Genomic DNA, 24093 nt, shown 5'->3' on the forward strand with positions numbered 1-24093 from the left:
CTTTTTCTCTCAAGAACGCACACACACACACACACACACACACACACACACACACACACACACACACACACACACACACACACACACACACACACACATACAACTGAAAAAAAAGTGAGCCAAATAAATACTGGTAAAGTACAATACGTACATGTAATTTACCCATAGTTCATTACACAAAACAAAGGGCGAGATCACACTGAATCAAAACTGGAAAAGCATGCATTAGTCCACTGCTCTACTGTAGCTTCACTCCTATCAGACTACAAAAGGGGGAAAAAAAACTGGAGAAAGAATGGGAAGGAAAGATAGAGAGAGAAAGGCCCCTGTCCTGAGCAGTTAGAGCCACCTGGTCAGCCAGGAGTGACTGACACCCCACACCAAAGGGCACAGGGTGCCTCCTTCAGTGGCAATTCTTCTTCTAACCTCCATTATTGGTCTACAGTCCAAGGGGGAGAAGAAGGAGGAGGAGTAGGAGAAGGAGGTGGAGGAGGAGGAGGAGGAGGAGTAGGAGAAGGAGGAGGAGGAGGTGAAATCAGGTGAGATGGTCACTGTTATTCAGTAGGTCCAGTTTGGATTACAAAGATGTTTGGGATCTGAGTTAGCATGTGTGAAGGCAGGGAGGAGGAGGAGGAGGTATGTGTGCAGAGGATGGACCAGGAACTGAGGGAGTAGACTGAGGGGTGTAGGTGGATGAAGGATGTGGGGTCAAAATGCCAATCTTCTTCTCCCGGCTTATAGGGCCTGTGTCTTCAGCTCAATGGGCTCTCCCCTGGTCTCCTGCTGGCCCTCAGCCTCTGGAGGCCGGGTGCCCTTCAGTGTGGCGAGCCTCTCGGAGAGGCCGCGCATGCGTGGGAACAACATGAAGTCATACAGCAGAGCGCCCATGGCACCTCCGATCATGGGACCCACCCAGTACACCTGCCGTTGAAAGAAATGCGAAGAGCAGAATGTGTAAGTGAAGTTATAGATGGTACTTCGGTTTGCCTTAGTTTGTAGAACAAAAATATATAATGATCTTACCCAGTGGTTGACAAAATTCCTGACCAGGACAGCAGGGGCGAAGGACCTGGCTGGGTTCATCCCCGCTCCAGTGTAGTACATCTACATCAAAGACAAAGAGAAAAGTTTAGGGGTACAACAATACATCCTTGTGGGATCCCAGTGAGCTGTTGTCAAATGTTGTCATCCCTCTGGATGTTTCTTACCCCGAGAAGATGCCCCATGAGCACAGAAAAGCCGATAGCCAGTGCAGCAGAGCCAAGGCGTCCGTTGCGTCGCTCATCAGTCACAGCAAAGACGCAGACGACGAGCTGCAGGGTGAGGAAGATTTCCATGGTGGTGGCCATGCCCAGGCTGATACCTGGCTGCAACTGGAAGTGCAGAAATTAAAAACACACAATCAGCATGGTCTTGAATGTATAAGTTGTTGTGTAGCAGAGTTTATTTTTTAAACTAACCCAAATTATTTCACTTGGATGTGATTATTTCAGACTTTCAAGACAGGACAGTCAATTGTGCTATAAAAAAAGGGGACGCTTGTTACACAGTACGGCATTCAGATACAGATGTGAGGCAAGGTGATCTTACCGTGTTGAGTGCCAGGTTTCCCCTCATGTTGCTGGGTGTGACCCCATACAGCACAGCAGCACCAGCCAGCGCTCCCAGACATTGAGCTATGATGTAGAAGAAAGCGCGGAACAGGGACATCTGGGAGCCGATTAGGTAGGCAAAGGTAACAGCCGGGTTGATGTGTCCTCCACTGATGTGGCCGATGGACTGGATAAGGGTGGCAGCCGCCAGCCCAAAGCAAAAGGCAATGTGGAGGACATTATGGGGCCCCGTAGTCCAGCGGAGGGCGGCCCCTAGCCCAAAAAATACAAAGAACATGGTGCCATAGAACTCGGCAAACACCGCCCGCCAGAAAGACATGGACCTGAACTCCCACATGGTGGCAAAAGGTCAATCTCTAAGCGATGGAGGGATGAAAAATCAACAGAAAAACTAACTAATTCACAAAAAGGAGATGCAGTTTCTCCTCAATAACTGTGTTTGAGACCAAAAATCACAGAGCAAATTAAGCTATTTGCCCTAAAAAGTAAACTGCCCCTCTAAACTAAATGAACAACACTTTAACTTCTCAACATGTAACTCTGATCACTCTGCTTTCTGAGTTCTGATTTCTGTCATAGAGAGCTCCTCTGTGGAGCAGAACGCCGGTCTATGTGCATCTATGTGCCAACCCCGCTGGTTGTTAGTAGAAGAACATGGGTAGACAAACGTTAAGCATGTCCTGCAGACATTCAGCTTCTTTACCAGAGCAGGGGGAACCCAGAGGCCTTTTTATAACACCCCAGGGCCACAGCAGCCCCACTCAGCCTAGGGGAGGGGCCAGTGAACAATACTACAAATCAAAACAAGTTTTTTTTACCCCCCGACTGCTGTGACCTCCCTCCCTGCTCACAGGTAGAGATTAAACTGAAGTTTGAAGGTCCCATATGAAGGTTATGAACTATGTACATGAAGCACATTTGGTGTCCAATAGGATTTTTTTTACATTTTAGAGAGGGATCCAGCATCTGAGTACCAAGAACAGCTGGGTAGATGCATTAATACAAATTAAGTGGAAGAAAATCCCATTATTGACACTGGCTGTAAAGCCCCAGTGCATAAACTCCACTTCAGAGCTGAAAATAGAGAATCAGTGGGCTTGTAGTGGGTAGAACCTGTGAGCTGGTAGAAGTGAACTGCAGTGGGAGTTTTGCTGGGTTTCCAATAATTTTGATATTTATTACAAGTGTGGAATTAACATCAGACCAATGATCAACTTATTTTGCATGATTTTGTTTTCCTCTGAAATACACAATCACTCCAACAAAGCTATCACCACCACAGCACGAGCAATTTCTCACTTTCTCAAATTGGGTTTGTGGCAGCAGAACTGATTAAGCACAGTTTTGCATTGTATGTGTGTGTGTGTGTGTGTGTGTGTGTGTGTGTGTGTGTGTGTGTGTGTGTGTGTGTGTGTGTGTGTGTGTGTGTGTGTGTGTGTGTGTGTGTGTGTGTGTGTGTATGTGGGTGTGTGCTGGACTGGTTTGTGGGCTCATGTGGAATAAAGCGGTAGAAAATCCAGGGCTGGAGAGGAAGAGGAGAGAGCAGGCCTGGCATTGAGCTTCTGCACTGGAGCATCATGCTGACCAGGGCAGCCAGAGGGCCGGCCGCAGCGCTCTGAAAGGATTATGCTGAGCTCACTGCTTTGCTCCTTTCATGCGTGGAAACAAAACGCTGGCAGTAACAGTTTCTGCTGCTTTCTATGATCTGTTTTTCTTGCTATCGCTGTTGAATCTGTGCATGCCCTTTTCCATGGGGGGCTATATAAATATTTTTGCATGTGTACTCGTAACGTCATAGAGCTGTGGTAATGGTATCACAAGAGTATGCTAATTTTATTTTGAAAGTTAGATGAGCAATCAGTGAGGTTCACAACAGCCAGACTACAAAACAACGCCAAAAACACGGTAATGCTGCAATAAGGCTGTAGTATTTATCTTTTTGTTCTCATTCAGACAGTTTATTAGCTTGTCTGTTGGTGCACCTCTATTGTGATGAGTATTTTGGCCTTCTCATGACTCCCCCCGTCAATGGTAAGCCACCTTTTGTGGGTTTAAGCCCTCAGTTTGGTTTAACAGGGGAGGGGGGGGCTGAAAAGGTGCTTGCATTGTATTTTCCCATCCCTGGGTCCAGACTGCTGACACGTACATAACAACATGGAGCCCCTAAACATCTCATACTGCAATAGATGCTTCAGTCTGCACTCACCACACAGCGGTGGAAACATGTACTGCAGAAGAGGAAGGTCTACAACATACAGTATGCCCACAGAGGTGTGAACAGAATTAATCCACAGCTAGGAATATGTAGAGACGTTTTATTTCCATCACATGAGAAATGACTGAGAATGTGAGTTAAGCATTTTTGTTCTAACTTTCAATGACAATTTTTGCGACAACAAGGGAAGTAAATAAGGGAACATACAGCAAGATTAAAATACACACTGGAAATAAGCAATATTAAATAATTACTGGCCACCATTTCCTTTTTTAATGCTCTGAATATATTCAACAAGGAGGGATGGGAAGCCCCTGACATGCCCTGTGTAATATTTAAGAGAAGTGAGAGTAGAGTTGTATGAAACATTAGCACTGCAGCAGCATTTCCATAGTAGTATTACACATTTTCCAGGAATTGAGCAAAGTAAAGGTCCTTTTCTAAATGTGTCTCAACACAGAACTTGGATGTCTCTGTGTGAACTGAAAGAGCAGATAGTTGCTGTAGGTGCTCATATTATGTTATCTCACTGTGAACAGACTTCCTCCTGTAGGATTCCAAAGTAAGAGTAACTAAAGAACTAAAGTTAAGATAAGGCTGTGTCAAAACAGGAGGATATTTTTCAAAGTCACTTTCTCTTGGTACAAAATGATCTCTCTGGATTTCTGATTTCTGAGCTGCAACAAAAAAACACTGTCAGAGTGAACAAGGAATGAACTGTATTCTAAAAAATCTGATATATGTATATGTTTTGATAGAGCAAGAATTATAATTTTCTCGCCTATGGTTTGAAACATTAGAATTGTTCGAGGCAAGGATCTCTCAGTATGCTGTATGAACAGGACACACACATTCAGTAATGAATGATTTATTCATGTAGGCAGGTCAGTACTCTTATAGACACGGACTTGGAAATGGTATTTGCTTATACTTGTGCACAGGTGTGGCTCAAAAAAAGTACAGTATTGACCAAAAAAAAACATTTTTACAATTCAGAATGGTTTCATTTTGTATATTCTATAATTATCACATATAAAGTGAAATATTTCAAACTTTTTTGTGGGATAATTTTGATGATTGTGGCTGAGAGCTCATGAAAAACAGAAATCCTAGAACATGGCATGGAAGTGATCTGCCTGTTGCACTCCTGAAGTGTTATTGAAGCCCAACATTGATTGAATAGCAGCCTTCAGCTTGGAGATTCTAAATGGGATTTTGGTAAGGCCAGTTGGCTGACCAATCAAGCACAGTAATATCATGGTCAGCAAGCCATTAGCTAGTAGTTTTGGCACTGTAGGCAGGTGCTAAGTCCTGCTGGAAAATATATCAGCATCTTTATAAAGCTTGCCAGCAGATTACATGGCACCCCCTAAATCATCATAGACTGTGTAAACTTCACACTGGACTTCAAACACCTTGGATTCTGTTCCTCTTCATTCTTCCTCCAGACCCTAGGACTTCAATCTCCAAATGAAATACAGAATTTACTGTCATCTGAAAATATGACTTTGGACCACTGAGCTACAGTCCAGTTTTTTTCTCCTTAGCCCAGGTAAGACACTTCTTATGTTGTTCCTGGTTTAGGAGTGACTTGACACCAGCCTCTCAGTCCACTGTGAGGTCAGCAGTCATCCCCTTGATTGTTGTTTGCACCTACTGAAATAGACTGAGAGATACACTGTTATTTCAGTTTGAATAGTAATTTACTCCAACATGCTGGCATTATAATGCATAATACATTATATTATATAATTATCTTGCTATATTATATTACGTTATATTACATTATTATTGTTTACTACAACTCACGGTCATATTACATACCCATATTTATTTTTATTTATTGCTAATCTGTCATTACCAACTATAATCACACCATGTCAACCTGTCACTACTGATCATTTTTTAAACTGCCTGTAATTACTGCTATTTAATCTAAATTCCATTTGTAACATTGTATACAGTGGGGCAAAAAAGTATTTAGTCAGCCACTGATTTGCAAGTTCTCCTACTTAGAAAGATGAGAGGGGTCTGTAATTGTCATCAGAGGTACACTTCAACTATGAGAGACAAAATGAGAAATAAAATCCAGGAAATCACATTGTAGGATTTTTAAAGAATTTATTTGTAAATTATGGTGGAAAATAAGTATTTGGTCACCCACAAACAAGCAAGATTTCTGGCTCTCACAGACCTGTAACTTCTTCTTTAAGAAGCTCTTCTGTCCTCCACTCGTTACCTGTATTAATGGCACCTGTTTGAACTCGTTATCTGTATAAAAGACACCTGTCCACAGCCTCAAACAGTCAGACTCCAAACTCAACCATGGCCAAGACCAAAGAGCTGTCAAAGGACACCAGGAAGAAAACTGTGGACCTGCACCAGGCTGGGAAGAGTGAATCTACAATAGGCAACCAGGTTGGTGTGAATAAATCAACTGTGGGAGCAATTGTAAGAAAATGGAAGACATACAAGACCATTGATAATCTCCCTCGATCTGGGGCCCCATGCAAGATCTCATCCCGTGGGGTCAAAATGATCATGAGAACGGTGAGCAAAAATCCCAGAACTACACGGAGGGACCTGATGAATGACCTGCAGAGAGCTGGGACCAAAGTAACAAAGGCTACCATCAGTAACACACTACGCCGAGAGGGACTCAAATCCTGCAGCGCCAGGCGTGTCCCCCTGCTTAAGCCAGTAGATGTCCAGGCCCGTCTGAAGTTTGCCAGAGAGCATATGGATGATCCAGAAGAGGATTGGGAGAATATCATGTGGTCAGATGAAACCAAAATAGAACTTTTTGGTAAAAACTCACCTCGTCATGTTTGGAGGAAGAAGAATGCCGAGTTGCATCCCAAGAACACCATACCTACTGTGAAGCATGGGGGTGGAAACCTCATGCTTTGGGGCTGTTTTTCTGCAAAGGGGACAGGACGACTGATCAGTGTTCAGGGAAGAATGAACGGGGCCATGTATCGTGAGATTTTAAGCCAAAACCTCCCTCCATCAGTGAGAGCATTGAAGATGGAACGTGGCTGGGTCTTCCAGCATGACAATGATCCCAAACACACCGCTCGGGCAACGAAGGAGTGGCTCCGTGAAAACCATTTCAAGGTCCTGGAGTGGCCTAGCCAGTCTCCAGACCTCAACCCCATAGAAAATTTGTGGAGGGAGTTGAAAGTCTGTGTTGCCCAGCGACAGCCCCAAAACATCACTGCTCTAGAGGAGATCTGCATGGAGGAATGGGCCAAAATACCAGCTACAGTGTGTGCAAACCTGGTGAAGACTTACAGGAAACGTTTGACCTCTGCCATTGCCAACAAAGGTTATGTTACAAAGTCTTGAGTTGAACTTTTGTTATTGACCAAATACTTATTTTCCACCATAATTTACAAATAAATTCTTTAAAAATCCTACAATGTGATTTCCTGGATTTTTTTCTCATTTTGTCTCTCATAGTTGAAGTGTACCTCTGATGAAAATTACAGACCTCTCTCATCTTTCTAAGTGGGAGAACTTGCTAAATCAGTGGCTGACTAAATAGTGTTTTGCCCCACTGTATATCCAAATTGTATTTTATCTTTATCTATTTTTATTTTAACTTATTGAAACTTCTTTTTGATTGTGCTTATGTCTGGGTTGCTGTAACAACTGAACCCCCCCCCCCCCACTTGTGTTCTTCAACAAGAGACAATTTACCAAAACCTTGTATTCAAGGGTCTGAAACTGTTTATTAGAAACGTTAACTCAAACTCAAACAGAATTAGACAAGCCCAAAAGTGTTCAACACGTGCTGCATTTAACACCAGCCTCCAAAGCATTGTTCTAGTGACAAACAGTAATAATCTGTTAACCATTTGGGAAATCTTGGTAGGCCACATACAATTTCTGCCCTCACCTCTGGAAGATATCACACTTTTGTTTATACCTGCTAAAATGTGCAATGTTTTGAACACTGGCAGAAACATGCACATTTGTAAAGGTTTTACTATATGCAGGTTTTGCCCCTCTTATCCTATAATCTCAATACAAGCTGTAAATTGCACAAGCATATCAGTTTACTTTAAATGCTGAAGAATGTTAAAAAATGAAATTATTAAATATTTGCAGGTGTTGGCATACACAGAAATCACCATTTCTGGTGTAACTGCTTTTTTAAAATAACAAAAAAACAAGTGCATTTTTACAATACAAACATTAAAGGGGAAATCTGTCATTAAAAAATCTACTTTTTGGAAAATAGGCATTTTGAAACTATTTTCTAGTTAGAAATCACAATGTTCAATACATAACCTGACATCGCCAAAAGAAAAAAAAAGGGAAAAAAGTGAGAGAAAGGTGTAAGACATCAGCACATCCCATTACAGTCATTTAAGTCAATAAACATAACATTTTCATTTGAACAGAATTGTCCATGCAGAACAGAACAGCAAAGCACAGCACTGTACGTCTCTATGGTTCTCTGTGCCTGTCTGTGTCTGACGGTCACTCCCTCGTAGGGTTTCGCTTTGGAAACTGCGTAGAGAGAGAAGTGAGGTTTCTTCTCCAACATGACTGCCAACTCATGTCTAGTCTCTCTTCAATGGACACATAACTCGCTTTTTACTACTGAGGTGGCATCTGTATTCCTCTACTCAAGGTCAGGCATTTCTGGAGGGCAGACAGAAACGAGATCAGATTAACATTCTAAGCTTTTGTCTATTGAAGCAAATCAACAAATGCAGGGAAAACAAAATGAGTATCTTAATATGAAACCAAAAATAAGTGATAAACTAATAACAAAATTAGGTTATGCAGGTTTTTGGATGGAGCTCCACTATATGTAAACTAATACCCAGACATTTCTCGTTCGCAATTTTGTTGCCATCATCTCACACTTTGCTTTGATCTTGTTTTACTTCTTATTCTAAAAGGATAGAATATAACTTACTTTCATCGTCACTGTCTGCAGATTCATGCTGAAAAACAAGAAAAACACAATGATCAAAAATCTTCATGATATACCCTGCTAGGTAAATTTAACTTGGTTTACATTTAACAAAAAACGTAACACTTGTCTCTTGAACGATGGCGTTATTTGCTTTAAAAAAAACAAAAACAGCATGTGTATTTTAAAACAAATACCTCTTCCTCTGCACCATCTAACTCAGGTAGATCATCTCCTCCCATGCTGTTCATCATCTGGAGAAATGTACAAAGCAAGCATGTAAGTACTACAGATATCTAGCCACTCGCTTTAGGCACCTTGCATATTTGAGAGCCTTACCTCTGAAAATTTGTCAAAACTTGACAAGTCCTCATCCGAGTCATCTTCCCAGTCTTTCCAGTTATTGAAATCCACACTCAGCCAGTTGCACTAAGATATGATAGATTAAAGGGCATCAGTAGGGCAATGTATCAAACACTTATTTAAACTCTTTTTAAATAACTATATTTTAGTACAAGAAAATTGTATGCCATTTATGAGAGTACCCTAGACCAGGCAGATTCAAGTTGTATTGATACAAGGGTTTGATAAATGAGCCCACAGCTATCATTATTCCAATTTGTGACATTTAGTATGTGATTTTTAACAAATATGAACCCGAACAGCTGATTGACTAACATTTGTACATTTATATTTAGAGAATAAGTGTTACCTTTGTCTTGTCTTTGGTAAGTCGCGGCCATGATTTCCCTGCCTCTGCTTTTCGTATACAACACAACACAGATCTGTCAGTGCGTCTGTGTCTGGATGCCTTGACAGAAAAAAAGGGATTGATTGAAGTTATGAAGGAATACAACTCATGATAGAGCTTATATTTTGTCTATGGGTGAGGCACCTACTTTGGGGTCAATCTCCCCAAATAGGTCCACCGTATTCTGGAGTTTGACATTATCTGATCCATTCAAACAGCTGCAAAGAAGGGAGAAGAGAGGTTGTGATATTTTCTGTATAACTTTCAACAATAAGTGAAAATCCAGCTATTTATGTTACAGTTATTCTATTTTGTTATAAGGACCAGGGGCCTCATGTACAGAGACTTGCGTGGATTTTCTACTGGAACATGGCGTACTCTCAAATCCAGAAAACTTCTTACGCACAAAAATACTCAGATGTATAAGTCTGTGCACAGGGATCAACAGCTGTAGAAACGTGCGTACGCCAGCCATGAAGTTGGCGTGAGGCACCGCACATTTCCACGGTCATTTCACTCTTAATACATCTGAACTTTGCCGTACACACCCTTTGTACATGAGACCCCTGGACCTTATTTCCAGAATGCATTATTGCACCTTGATCAATAAAACAAACAGGTTAGTAAATTCTTTAAAGAAAGACAATTAATATGCTAAGAGACAACTTACCTGAAATCAAATTTTGAGGTGTCAAACTTTACTTGCACATTTTTACTGTCCTCCACACAGAATTCTACAAAGACAGAGTCCCTTCTGTCATACCACTTAGCTGTTGCAGGCTGCCTGATGACAAAGGAAATAAGAACTTACATTAAACCAGTTACCATCATTGTGCATAATTCTTTCTAAACTGACATGGTGACTATTCAGAGGTGTCCTGATTATCAAACTAATTGTCAATTAGATTCACAGACAGCGATGGGTGTTCTGCTCTGATGGTCCACGTGTGTAAGGGGCAGTGCATTTGAGGTCACGTTTAATCCATGTTGACGAAGGCTGGCTTCATTCATTCATTCATTCATTCATTCATTCATTCATTCATTCATTGAAGTAAGCACTGGTGCCACTCAACAACTAAAAGCAATAATTTGTTATTTAGAACGACTTAAAGAATGAGCATGTTATGGGAATGGTGCACCTGCTAACATCATGGTGGATAATAAACGCCTGTCATAGCAGACGTTAAGTTATGAGACGTTGACAGTCAGTTAAACTGGTATTTAGAGAGAAGGGACACATACATGGATGAAGTCTGATTATTTTAAAACGTATTACTCCCGCTGATGATCCCCTGTAAAATGGCGTTAGCTTATGTTAGCTTAAAAAAAGATGGTCCAAGCTAATCATGACAGCGGGCTTTTTCAGAGCTAACATTAACGCTCCCCTGACATTAGCCTGCTAGCTAACGAGTGCTGAGCTGATGTCAAGCGCGTGAACAACACTACATAAAAGTCAGTCTGTTTATTGGACACGTAGGTGCAAATTCACGTTACACTGAGAGTAACCTAGCCGTATGTTGCAGTTAAAATGTGCAGTGCCTTTTCGAAGTGACAGCTCTGTGTGTTTGTAGAAAGTTATGACTGCACCACTGAGGCTAACTCGCGTGTTTAGCTCAGTTAGCTAATATTAGCTGCTTGATTCGCTCTAAACTACCATGACTCGCTGATCGTTGACAGGTAAGGGCTGCGTAGTAAACTCAAGACTTACATATCCACAGTTTTAGCAGTGTTTCTCTTCGTCGGACCACGATATGGATAACAGTGTTATCTAGCACTACTGCCCGGCTAATACCTAAACAGTTAACTCAATGATAGCAACAGATGCACTTGTGTCTCTCCAAACATCGCGTGGTTTCCTGGTTACTTTCGTGACGTATGGCTTCACCGAGCGCGAGTGCCGGTGCCTAACCAATCGCAGCCGTTGGAGACTCTTCTAGAACGTGCTCTGCACTTTTAGAAGAGCACAAGAGCTCCACCAGCAGTGTGGTTCCTTTCTGGGGACTGTGTGATAAACAGTGAGTTGTTTGGCTTAGGCTAATTTTAACCTATTTCATGTCTTTAAAAGTGCTCCTTTACCTTTCTTTGCACGTATTGTATTTTTATTTTTATTTTGAATTTTTGGATTTGTGTTTAGGTTTATTTATTGTTCTTAAAGTCTTGTTTGTTTTTTTTTAAATGCTTTATTTATAGTTTTTCATTTAACAAACAAGAACATTTATTCCCTACATCCACCCATATTACCCACCTACCCTAAACCTTGACACAGGAGTGACAATAATGAAAAAATATAAATAAATAAACAACACAAAAATAAAACAATAATAATAATAAAAGTAAATGCAGTAACAAGCAAATACTTACATAATAAACATTGTAAACAAAAAATAAATGAATACATTAAATAACAAATTCTCCTTTACATTCATAGACATGACAATAAAACATGAAGAATGCCATTACAAAAACAAAAAGAGTTTCATGATTGACTAAGGTTTTTTACATATTCGATGAAAGGTGACCAAATGGCATTATATTTTTCAGGACAGTTGGCTCAATTGAATCTTAGTTTTTCTAGTTGCAGCATGGAGCATTTCTCCAATCCCGCTGTTGAATGAGGGAGGTTTTTACTCTATTTTAGATGTACATGAAAACAATGGACACATTCATACATAAGCAATCATTAAGGACACAGAAACCATACAGCTTCAGTTGGTAATTTAAGGTGAATGAGAAAATTATACATACATAGAAAATAAATAACAAATTAAGTTGAGTAAGGAGAGGGAATCATTTTACAGTTCAGTGAGGAATTGTTTTAGGGAATTGTATATTTAAAGTGCTTTTGGTCCTTTCATTATTTTCAATGATTTTAGGTATACTTATAATTCATTTAGAAGAATAACAAATTTGGGGGGAGATTTCATAGTTCTGTTTTTGTGAATGAAGAATTTTGAGAGGCACAGGATTATGTTACAGCAGATTTGATCACTTTTATTTTTTAATATCAAACCGAAAGTTATGTCATTTATTTAAAAGGAAATTGGATTGGATTTAATTTTTATTTTTAACCATTCATGGATATCAGTCAAGAAGGTTTTCACAGTTTGGCACGAGAAGAAAACATGGTTCGTCGACTCAACTTCATTTTCACAAAGGGGGCAGAAATTGTCTTCAAATTTAAAGAAGTACCAGTGTTCTATTCACCACGTCAAATTCCTTGTGTGTGTGAGCTCACTTGGCAATAAAGCTATCTTGAATCTTGAATCTTCAAACAATGAAATGAACATAAAACAATGAAAATAGTTAAAATAGTCATGTACCTATTTGGTGTCACTAGACAACTGCCCTGAAATGTTATCTCCCCCCTGTTGTGTCGAGAATGAAAAAAATAGGCCTGTGTGTGTGTGTGTGTGTGTGTGTGTGTGTGTGTGTGTGTGTGTGTGTGTGTGTGTGTGTGTGTGCTTATAACTCAAAAACAGGCCTAACACAATGTGTAATAGTAATCTATTGTATGACATTGTTATGTATAAAGGGACACGAATTGTAGGAAACTTATTGCACACAAAACTGAGTGTGGATTGTTATCTGTACCTCTAGACCTCTCTGCAATTAATACAGATGTAAATACTATGTAAATGATGTCAGATGTAAATTGTACTACACATTTGGATATAATGTAAAGACAGGACTCTGGCTTGTTTTCAAAATAGAGGCAAGCATTAATCCAGGAAACTAAATCATCTCCATTCACGGCTTGCTTCTCAGCTGCATTATTAACAGATGCTACATCAACATTCCCTCAGCTATAGTGAGACAATAATAGTCAGGTCCTCGCAGGAATAAGGGCTGTAGGATGCACCTGCTGCCTGGTGCTTGACTTCCGATGCCTGTCATGGTGGGTCCAATGGGTCAAGAATCTTTAATGACTACTTTTGGAGAGGCTTTAAGCAGTTGGACTCTGACAAGAGAGGACACAGCCCAAGGGATAGTATAACTTTTATCCAGATTTTAGACTTGGCAGCTTTCGATAGAACAAAGAGCGAGCAGCACTGTAAAATGAGTGGGAAATGTTCTCAGCGGATTCAACCATTGATGACACTGATGGCAACTTGGATAGACTAACAATGCCAGGCAGCAACTGTTTGTGGGATAAAATTAGTAATTTCTAGAGGATGGTATGAAAATATTGTATTTTGAAAGAGTACTTTGAACCAGATAGCCTAATATTGGATCGTTCAGGGAGGGAGGAGGTGTACAGTATAACTGTGCTATTCTAGCCTGTACTTGCGGGAGAAGGGGACCCACAAATTTTAAGAAATGCATTGAAATGACAGACCTAGCATTTCATATCATGGGTTAGTTCATGGTAAACTGTGTGGATTTATACATTTCTTTATTCTAAATTTGAGTTTTGGTTATAAAAACCTTTTAGTAACCAAAACTAGCAACAATTTCTACATTATCCAAAATGTATCAACATTTAAAGCGTACATTTTTCTTGCAACATATTACCAGGCAGGTGTACAGTTTAAAACTGTGTAATCGTCCTCAAAAGATGACTTGTGTACATCAAGAAGACTGAGAACAGCAGCCTTTACAAACATATCTGATCACAAGATGATGTATCCTACTAACAACTATTGGTTGGTTGTAATTCATGGTTGGGGTTAGTTTTTTAATGAACAATGCTGACAATAATGGAGCAGGTTGTCCAATGGTTGATGTATAAAGCTGATATTGCATTGTTGTTTTGTTTTTGCTTTTGATAAAATACAGCAACTTAATAATAATAACAAATGAGGAACAAAATTGTTTAACTTAAGAAAAAAAAAAAGTGTTTTTTAAATAAACGATTAACTCGTCCAAAAGACGTTAACAGCGCGTAAACAAATGAAATAAAATAGATCCTGACTAAATTTAAACTAAAGACCAGAACTCACGTGTATGTGACGCAGCCAAGACTAAAACGTTTAATAAATTCATTTTTAATCTTGTATTTAGGCCTACTATCTCAGTATTATCTGGTAACTATTATTAGTCCATAAAGTACTCAATGGTTCAGCTCCCCGGTACATCTCTGTCTTGCTCACAGTGTATAACCTGACCCGGATCCTTAGGTCAGCAGGTGGAAGTCTTTTAAATGTACCCAGAATCAAATTAAGGTCTGGTAAAGGGGCATTTAGTTACTGTGGTCCATCTTTTTGGAACAAACTGCCTGCTGACCTCAGGCCCATCACAACTGTCTCCACTTTTAAAAAAAAACTCAAAACATATTCATTTTCTCAAGCGTATGAATGATATGACTGTTGTGACTGGATGCATGTGCAGCAACAATTGCTGTTTGTTTGATTGCTGTGTCTGATGTATGTTGGGTGTATCTATTGTTTTTTCTGTTTTTATTTACTCTATTTGGAAAATTATTATTATTATTATTTTTTTTGAACAGTAACAGAGTAAATGTACTTGAGTACTGTACTTAAGTACATATTTGGTGTATCTGTACTTTACTTGAGTATTATTTTTTGGGGATACTTATTACTTTTACTCCACTACATTCAGAAGACAATTATTGTACTTTTGACTCCACTACATTTCTATCAGTGCTCTAGTTACTCTCTACTTGAGCTTTGAAGTCAGCTCATGAATTTCCTTCTCTTTTCTGAAATCTGATCCCTAAGACAGTTAAATGTGTTTGTGTAGTTGTTTGTCTCAGTGGTTTAGTCATACCTGTATATCGTGCGTCTCCACGGTTGAAACACAGAACAAATTTCCCTCAGATCAGGCAGTTCATGTAGAGGTGGTAATGCTGTTTATAATTCTCCACATGAGCATCCATGTCCATATCTTCAGCCCGTGTTAGAGGTTTTTGAAATGAAGAATGATACGTTTGAAATGTTCTCCCTGTTTCCCACTCTGCCCAAACATACAAAAATTCACTGTCCAATCTGAGAAAGCGTGTTGAGCTATGTAACATTTGTTTAACTCCAGATGAACATTTCAAACTAAGTTGTCTGTGCTTGGAGTAACTTGGTTTATGTTTTTATTCCATAGTATAGTTTTTAGAGATTTCAAGTAATGGTTTCTAGATAAACATAATGTAACCGAATGTACTTCTATTTAGTCTTGACTGCATTTATGTATTGTGAAAATACAACATTTTGAGATTTTTTAAGAAGTACTTTGAATACTTAAATATTTTTAAAACCAGGTACTTCAGTACTTTAACTCAAGTAATAATTTGATGGAACAACTTTCACTTGTTATGGGAGTAATATTTCACCAGGAGGATCTATACTTTGACCTAAATAATGAAGCGGTGTACTTTGTCCACCACTGATGAAATGTACTTCATAAATAAAATTGCTATTGCTATAACAATATGATAATGACACAGTTAGTTTATTATTATTATTATTATTATTATTATTATTATTATTATTATTATTATTATTATTGTTATTATTATTATTAATAATAAGCTACAGTTTTGTGTATTCTCTTTTTTCTGTCAAAAGAGTTCACAGTGTTGTTGTCGTGCACCCTGAGAGACAGCTTCATTTGCATCATAACTGAATGAGTGGGTATTCCCTCGATGGCGTGTGGGCTGAACACTTGTGTGTACTTTCCGTGTTTTATGCGTTGCGTTTGCATGAAAGCTCTTAATCACGACATTAAGTATGATTCACTCACAGCACAAAAAAACCCACAAACCACCATTTTTTAAGCCAATCATGTCAGCTCGGTGACGAACTTCCTGGTCACATTTCTCGCAGGTCCCAGTCAGTCCTCCTATTAATGGCTATGTTTGCTCCTTCCACAATGAACAGGGAAGAAAGAGAAGACTCAAAATGACACGAAAGAGCAAACCATCTGCCTGGAGAGAAGTGTCACGCAGCTAGCGTGGAGGGAGCCAGATAAGGAGAGAAATGCTATTTACTCTGTGTTACGCCTAGCCCAAGGACGTACGAAGAAGGCAAACACAAGCGAGTCTGGGGACGAGGTGGAGGCTTTGGATGGCACATACCAAGGCCAGGGGAGGACTATTTAAAACCCGAAGAGACATGAGCTGGGAGTACGTTTGGATACCATGTCCTGACTACAAAAGACTGATTATCTGCGGATAAACTGCAGCAGCAGGTCAGAAATAAAAGGCCTCCTCTGATGGCTCTTTAATCCAGCCAGAAGCCTCCCTGATAGGCAGCGACGAGCTACGGCAAAGGGTGAGGTACTGAAGTAATCATGGGGGAAAACCACTTAGCTAAATGTTGACGAGAAATCTACCAAAGGCTACGCTCATGTTGCGTTATCGCAGAATTTCCCTTTGCCGCTGCAGAGTATGGCTAAGTCAAAATACCACCACCGCCGTGCAGCTGTGAAACCGTGTGTCCCGCTCCTTCAGTGTCTCTTCCTCTCCTTTTCTGTTCAACAGGACGCTTTAATCGCAATTCAAGGGATTTATGGGATCACAAGGTACATTTTCAACCTCTAAAGACGTGTCACTTTGGCGTTAACATGTGGCTGTCAGTTGTGTTTCATGTTGTCCGCGTGTGACGGGGTTTAGTTTCCTTTGTTTACAGTCTCAATCTTTGAACAGCTGATACATCCAAAGCTCCTTTGCCGCGATGCTGACTGTGGTGTGTGTTTCTTTTGACGTGCTGCAGCCACTGCAAATAGCTTCTAATGTAGCTTGTCTTTCGTGTAAACAAAATTACAGTTGTACCAAATATAGCCCACGTGTCAATTTGCACGCACAATAGGTAAACAACACAATATGTATCTTTCTTTTGCATTGACTGAGCTGTGAGGCTATGTTAAAAAGAAACAAAAACAAAGGAACACCTCAACAGCCAGTAGAAACGAAACTATCATGCATCCAACTCTGGGAAAAAAGGGATTCAACTTCTCCATTATGCATATGAAATTAGCCATATTAGATGTATAGATTTAGGGGGCAACTTTTGTTGATATGACTGTCTCAGAATCAGAATCAGCTTTATTGGCCAGGTATGCTTGAACACACAAGGAATTTGACTTTGGTATACTGTGCTCTCTATGTACAAGGCATAAGAATAAGACATACAAATAAAAAAATATAATAATAACAATAACATCAGCAATAAATACAAAAGAACAACAAATAGGAATGACTAATATGCACAGGCTAAGATAATATGATAAAAGTGCAGTGGTGAGTTGCAGAGGTTGTTTTTACATTAAAAAAATAGCAGTTAAATAATAAAATAAATAGAAATATGGAATTCTACTTGGAGAATTGTTGCATTGTATATTTACATGTATTATGAGCATGTCTGCTCATAATGTTCTAATGACTTTTGTGTGCCTCTCTGTGTAGTCTCTTTTGATGAGATGAGTGTGCGTGCTGGCCAGGGCAGTGATGAGGTGCTGGTTTCACAGGCTGTGTGGGATTACCTGGCTGCAGCTGGGCGGCCCTGGCTCATCGACTTCCAGCACAAGCAGGGGATGAGTGCTGGTATCATCAGGCGAGGAGAAAGAGGGGGCTGCTGTGCTGTCAGGCTGCAGCCGGTGGAAGGCTCCAGGAGTGCTGGAGCTGGGCTGACGGATGGAGCCATCTCCAGCGAGACGCGAAAAGCCTTCATTGACTTATGCCGCTGTGCCCGCAAAGAAATGAGCAAACTGGAAGGGGGACCCAAAAGGAAGAGGGCTCTACTGCCCTGCGTGGGAGTCCTGGAGCCCAACGGAGAGGGGAGCCTGCTCCAGCCTCCCCCTCCCCAGCCTCGGCGCTCCCAGAGACAGCAGCAGCGTTTTAGGAAGCCTACCGATGAGGAGGCCTGTGTTATGCTCCATGAGGCGGCACAGAGAAAGGACATGGACTCCAGCTTGGCTTCCCATAGCGAGGCAGAGGACACCAAAACTTGTTCAATCTGCATGGGGGACATAGTGGAGAAAACCACCCTGGAGAGGTGTGGTCATTCATTCTGTCGCTCTTGCCTGGATCAAGCCTTTAAGGTGAAGAAAGCGTGTCCTGTGTGTCGGCTGGTGTATGGCCAGTTGATTGGGAACCAACCTGCCAATGGTACAATGATTGTAGAACGAGATCCTGATCTGGAGCTTCCAGGCCATGAAGGCTTTGGATGTATCTGCATCATCTACAGCTTCCCTCCCGGCCTGCAGGCGGTGAGTACACACAGCAAGGGCCACTCAGTGTTAATGGATTAGCACTTTAACTTTTGATAGTTATCTATGAAATGAAACTCACAGTTGTTCTGGATAAATACTACAGATCACTGAACAAAGGCAAGTATTAGGATTGCATGGAGGACTGTAGGTAATACTTTCAAATGAACCACTCTTTGCCTGACTGTGAAATTGATCCTTTCCATCCTCAATCACTATCTGGTGCTTTTCCCTTTAATAATGTTTTCTGCCTCTGTTTATTAATGCCCCAGTATTAACTTGCAGAAGAAATTACTCTAATTTAAAAAGGCACAGCCTTGGATTCACAGGACACGTGTCAACCATCACCAAAAATCAAAACAGGATATGAACTAGCCACCAGTCTCAGATTACTTTGTTTGTCTTTTATTGCAGCCATATCAGATTTTATTCTGCGCCACCACTGAGAACATGTCTTTGTTACTGTGATTAGCAGACAAAATCTTGGCCAACAAACTGTTAAATTATTCTGTGAATGTATGCAGCCTTAAACTTAAAACAACAAGGATTGGGCCTTTAAGAAAAAAAGGTGTTATTGCCAGTTCATTTTGCAAAAGCTAGGCAGCTTTAGATTACCTGGAGGAGCTGCTTGTAAAACGCAGGTATCTTAATTATTTTAACTGGACATTAAACAAACTGTAGCCTACCAGCTCCTTCTACAAAGTCTGTTTAATATCAGACTAATGTGTGTGCACAAAGAATATCCAGAGCGAATGTTAACATCTTGATGAGTGTAGCTGTCCCCCTCTCAATTTCACTTACCTATACATTGCTTTCCACTCTTTTGTATGTTGTACTGATATTATTTAACAAAAGTCCTCATTACAGTTTAGTACCGCTCTTCATTTTGCAAACTCTGCCCTGGCGCCTCACATTTAAAAACACAGCACATATTTACAGCCAGTGAAAATAGTCTGATTCAAATGAGCGCTTGCTGTGTCTGCATGTCTAAAGGCAACCAAGCCATATTACCATGTGAGATTTTATATAAATATTATGTCTGACATTGATTTTAGTCCAATTTCTAGGCTTAAAATGCTTCGTCATATTTCAAGGTATCAGTTGTATCTTTTTCTAAGCTCTTGTCTGGTATAAGCCATTGCCTCTCAAATTCCATGTTGTCAGTTTGAAATAAAGGCTTTCTGTTATAGATTTGTTGTCCAGGCAGAGACAACCCAAGATGACATCAGCATTTTTCTTCAAACTTTAAAAAGACCTTTCCTACACGCTCAGTGGTGCTTTCTGGTAGCTGCTGTAATTTGTTCTATGTCGAGTCATTTGGGTTCCCCTTTCATAGGAAACAGACAGTGTGCAGATGGAAATAGGTTTGGGAGTTTCTTATTTAAAGGTTCAGGATACAAGCTTTGTATCATTGTCTCCCTGGCTTAAAAATTGTCAAAGACCTAGACAGACGACACAAAATACATCTGTGAAATCCAAAGCCCTCTTGAAAGGAAACTACTCTCAAAAACAGTGAAGTTTATGGTCAGCTACACATTAAAGATATGACCATGGTGACAGTTATTGAAGTAGCAAAGTATGTTAGACATCAACAGACAGAGAAGTGTTTTAAATCCTGTAATGTCTCTTTTTTCTGACCCTGTTTTAATCCTTATTGCCAACAGCCAGAGCACCCCAACCCTGGGGTCCGGTACCCAGGAACAGACCGCGTGGCCTACCTCCCTGACAGCCCTGAGGGGAACCGAGTGCTGGGCCTGCTGCGCCGGGCCTTTGAACAGCGCCTTATCTTTACCATCGGTACCTCCATGACTACGGGCATGCAAAATGTCATCACCTGGAATGACATTCACCACAAGACCTCAATATGGGGCGGGCCTCGCTGGTATGTACAGCCTGATATCCACTAGGGATTGTCCATTTTTATTAAATTTGATAAAACTTCCCTTTGTAATGTGTTAGCTGAGAAGAAGGCTTTGGAAGGACCTCTGACCCAAAAGAAGGACATGCCTCTATCCCTTCCTGTTGTGAAAAGTGAAGCCAAAATACCCCTGCAACGGTCGCTGACATATTGTGGTGTTGTTGGCTTTTGGAGTCTGTACAATACGTATTGATGGTTGGAGCTGTAATATTGATGGCTTGAACTTTCTTCTAACCAAAAATCACATTTAACTTCTAATAAAATGGCCAAGATGGCACAATCTACAGCAGATCAACTTCTTATGTCAGATTTAAAGCAGACACATCCTGCCTTTGAACAGTAAAATGAATCTTGCATTAGTGTCTGTTATACTTCCTCTTGCTGTGCTTCCTCCACTATGCTAATCAATCAAGTGCACACAGTGCTGCTGGAGCAATATTACACCGATCAGCCATGATATTATGATCACCTGCCAAATATTGTGTAGGCCATCATCTAATCAGGGCCGGAGCAGCTCTGACTTAATGAGACATGGACCCACTAGACCTGTGAAGGTGTGCTGTAGAATCTGGCTCCAAGAGCAGCAGATCCTTTAAGTCCTGAAGGTTGTGAGGTGGAGCCTCCATGGTGGATCGGACTTGGTTGTCTAGCACATCTCACAGATACTCCACTGGATTGAGCCCCATACACAACAAACTGTGATGCACTGTTCTGACACCTTCCGATCAGAGCAAGGATTTACTTTTTCAGCAGTTTGAGCTCAAGTGGCTCTTCGATTGGATCGGACCTATGGGCCAACCTTCACTTCCCACGTGCCTCAATGATCCTAGACTACCCATAACCCGGTCTTTGGTTCAGTGGTTTGCTTTCCTTGTATCCCTTTTGCCAGGTACTGACCTCTTCAGACCTGAAACACGTCACAAGTTGTGCAGTTTTGGAGATGCTCTGACCCAGTCGTCCCATCACAGTTTGGTCCTTGTCAAAGTTGCTCACATCCTTGCACTCACCCATTTTCCTGCTTTCAACACATCAACTTTGAGGACAAAATTTTCACCTGCTGCCTAACATATCCCAACCACTGACGGGTCCGATTGTAGTGAGATAATCAATGGTATTCACTTAACCTGCGATCGTAATGTCATGGCTCATTGCTGCATTCAACAGAGCTGTCAATCAGGGCATGAAAGCCCATTTTTATGACATCAAATGATTAACTAAACCTTTCAGTAAAACGAACGCTAATAGATCAGCATGGTATAATACGAGAATTAAGTATAATAACAGAAACCATGTCTGAAAAAAGCTATTTGTTGTGGATTTCAATTTGAAAATCCTACCAGTGTCCCATCTATTAACATGGGGGAAGTGCGCTATGTGACCTATACTGGAGCCAGTCAGGAGGGGGATCTTCAAATGTTTTGGCTTCACTTTTTCATGTCATCCATATCTCTATACAGTCATGGTAGAAACTGTCAGATGTAATTTAAGTTAATGACAAGGAACTGTTATCAGCTGATCTCCTTGTCTGATTGCACTCTTGTCTCCTGAGCTCATACCGATGCAGTGATGGCTTTTTTAATTTCTCCTGACAGTTTTGGCTACCCAGACCCTACCTACCTGGTGCGAGTGACAGAGGAGCTCAGAGAGAAAGGCATCACGGCTGACTGAAACGACAAAATCTTCCTAGACTTTTAAAGACTTCCCGAGTGCCCTTGTGGTGGACAGGTCTCAGCCCAAGGTGGTGCTCGGAGACTGCCCGTCCCTTAAAGGATGTCTGAAGACAAAGCCCACAGCAGACAGGTGTTTAATGCTGCAGAATCCACCTCAATTTAATACTTTTTCCTCTGTTTGTTCATTTTTTTCATCAAGAGTTCAGCTTAACCTCGTGCTACATGTGGAAGAAATACTCTGAGTGCAGTGCATTCATGTATTGCACAATCCTCTACCCATTGCTGTTTGCAATAGGACAGATGTGATACGTTTCCTTAAGAGTATCATGGTGTGTGTTAACTCATGGTACTTCAATATTATAATTTAGGATATCTAAGTTCAATGTTATAAAGACAGATTATGTTATTATCATGTTTATTTGTACTCTGGGGATTCTATTGTTTCTTATAAGCACACAGTCTTGGTTTCACCTCCTCAGAAATGTTTGTTGAGTTATTGAGTCTCTAATTTAATTGTTACTAATTACCTGTACTTAGCATAGTATCTGGGTTATATAGGCTTCAGTAGGCTTCAAAAGAAATCTTTCATTTCCTGAAGTTACTGCAATCTAAAGCACTCAGTGGCACTTTGGTAAGATTTCTGTTTTTGCATCCCTTTTGGAAGAGTGTTCATGGCAAACAAGTTCGTGCAGCCATCAGTTGCTAGCTTGGTGGCCACAAGTTGATGTCAGTTGCTTGAAACTCTTCATTTGCGTGTGATCACCACCCCGACCCCCCCAACTTTTACTGAAATAAGACGAATGTTTACCAATGTCTCATTGCAGCACCTTTATTGTACGCATTCCCTGTTTTTTGTTCTTTTTCCACTATTAGTCACTCCTGTAATTTCATGATGTCTCACAGGTGTTGAGCCCGTTACTTCAGTTCTTAGTAATGTGTTCCTCTTATTACCAGATTTATGACGATGTCAAATACAAAGGGCATACAGACCACTTAAACCAAATCAAAGGCACAAACGCTCTTGGAATATCTATGCCTATGTTCCTGTCAAACTGGGAGATTTGCCTGCTAAGCTAATGTTCTCATTTAAAATGAGGTAATTGTTTTAAATTTGTTATCTGAAGAGATAATCAACAATGCACAGTAAAAAAAAAAAATACAAAAGGAATGTTGTGGTAACACTTGGTCTGATTTAGGATGAGGATTTGATCTCATTTTGTTGTGCCTTTCTTCTATTTACTTTTGATAAAAATCAAGCATGATGTTACTAAGGAATGGTTAGAAGTTTGGGCATATTTTGATGTTATTTGATAGGTAAGAGCATTATGTTTGTTGCCATACTATCTGGCTTTAAGTTCAACTACTTTAGAGTTCATTGAATTATGAATAACAATATATATCACAATAGCTTCTCCTACATAAACATTCTTGTGCTGCAAATGCTGATCAAAAGAAACAACTGTTGTTAAAGTGCTTTGCTAAGTGCAGTAACCTGCTTAGCTATTGCAGATTTGTCATTAACTTCACTTATCAGATACATACATGACATAACCTTTTATGATCTTTCCATAACCTTTGTGTTTTAGTTAAGGGACCAACTGAAACATTTTTTGGGACACAGGATTGTAGTTTACTAAAGCTACTGTGCAAACATTTCTATGCATACATGTTGGAGGAGGAGCCAAGAGAATGGATAGTTGGCCAGATTAAACATACAACAAAATTGATTGTTAAGGAAACATTAGAGTTTTGCTTTTCTAATTGTGTTGATTGGTACTTTGTTGATATTCAGAATAATGTGCTTTACATTTTAATACTTGAATAAAAAGTTATGTTTGGG

At 40.3% G+C, this 24093-nt stretch overlaps 3 protein-coding genes across 6 annotated transcripts; 1 reads left to right on the forward strand and 2 right to left on the reverse strand.

Moving 5' to 3' along the window:
- Positions 1–230: 230 nt before the first annotated feature.
- On the reverse strand, positions 231–1950 carry mipa (major intrinsic protein of lens fiber a). Its single transcript, XM_034696174.1, has 4 exons — positions 1591–1950; positions 1209–1373; positions 1024–1104; positions 231–921 (listed from the first exon to the last, which is right to left on the reverse strand). The coding sequence occupies exons 1-4, from the start codon at positions 1948–1950 to the stop codon at positions 736–738; spliced, it is 792 nt and encodes a 263-aa protein (XP_034552065.1). The 3' UTR covers positions 231–735.
- A 5587-nt stretch (positions 1951–7537) lies between these two features.
- ptges3a (prostaglandin E synthase 3a (cytosolic)) lies at positions 7538–11516 on the reverse strand. The gene is made up of 8 exons (XM_034695486.1): positions 11218–11516; positions 10180–10293; positions 9658–9727; positions 9471–9569; positions 9098–9187; positions 8956–9012; positions 8762–8789; positions 7538–8481 (listed from the first exon to the last, which is right to left on the reverse strand). Coding segments are annotated over exons 1-8 (480 nt in total). The 5' UTR covers positions 11220–11516; the 3' UTR covers positions 7538–8461.
- dtx3 (deltex E3 ubiquitin ligase 3) lies at positions 10946–24093 on the forward strand. Of its 4 annotated transcripts, XM_034695481.1 has the most exons (5): positions 16140–16729; positions 16939–16979; positions 17863–18665; positions 20330–20547; positions 22176–24093. In XM_034695481.1, exons 2-5 carry the CDS (start codon positions 16967–16969, stop codon positions 22249–22251), a joined length of 1110 nt encoding a protein of 369 aa, XP_034551372.1. In that variant the 5' UTR covers positions 16140–16729; positions 16939–16966; the 3' UTR covers positions 22252–24093. The 4 variants fall into 4 exon arrangements, with proteins under 4 accessions (XP_034551375.1, XP_034551374.1, XP_034551372.1 ...); XM_034695484.1 differs by lacking the exons at positions 16140–16729; positions 16939–16979 and adding an exon at positions 10946–11186; XM_034695483.1 differs by lacking the exons at positions 16140–16729; positions 16939–16979 and adding an exon at positions 11399–11524.

This window comes from Notolabrus celidotus, chromosome 11 (genome assembly GCF_009762535.1).
Source record: "Notolabrus celidotus isolate fNotCel1 chromosome 11, fNotCel1.pri, whole genome shotgun sequence".
NCBI lineage: Eukaryota > Metazoa > Chordata > Actinopteri > Labriformes > Labridae > Notolabrus > Notolabrus celidotus.

Bases quoted from the DNA above. Each gene is read 5' to 3' on its own strand.
- mipa (XM_034696174.1), bottom strand. From the start codon at position 1,950: ATGTGGGAGTTCAGGTCCATGTCTTTCTGGCGGGCGGTGTTTGCCGAG. The intron at 1,374-1,590 runs GTAAGATCACCT...CTGCACTTCCAG, and splicing joins GAAACCTGGCACTCAACACG to TTGCAGCCAGGTATCAGCCT. The intron at 922-1,023 runs GTAAGATCATTA...TTTCAACGGCAG, and splicing joins GGAATTTTGTCAACCACTGG to GTGTACTGGGTGGGTCCCAT.
- dtx3 (XM_034695481.1), top strand. The intron at 18,666-20,329 runs GTGAGTACACAC...TATTGCCAACAG, and splicing joins TCCCTCCCGGCCTGCAGGCG to CCAGAGCACCCCAACCCTGG. The intron at 20,548-22,175 runs GTATGTACAGCC...TTCTCCTGACAG, and splicing joins ATATGGGGCGGGCCTCGCTG to TTTTGGCTACCCAGACCCTA.
- ptges3a (XM_034695486.1), bottom strand. The intron at 9,188-9,470 runs GTAACACTTATT...ATCATATCTTAG, and splicing joins TTACCAAAGACAAGACAAAG to TGCAACTGGCTGAGTGTGGA. The intron at 8,790-8,955 runs GTATTTGTTTTA...CTTGTTTTTCAG, and splicing joins TAGATGGTGCAGAGGAAGAG to CATGAATCTGCAGACAGTGA.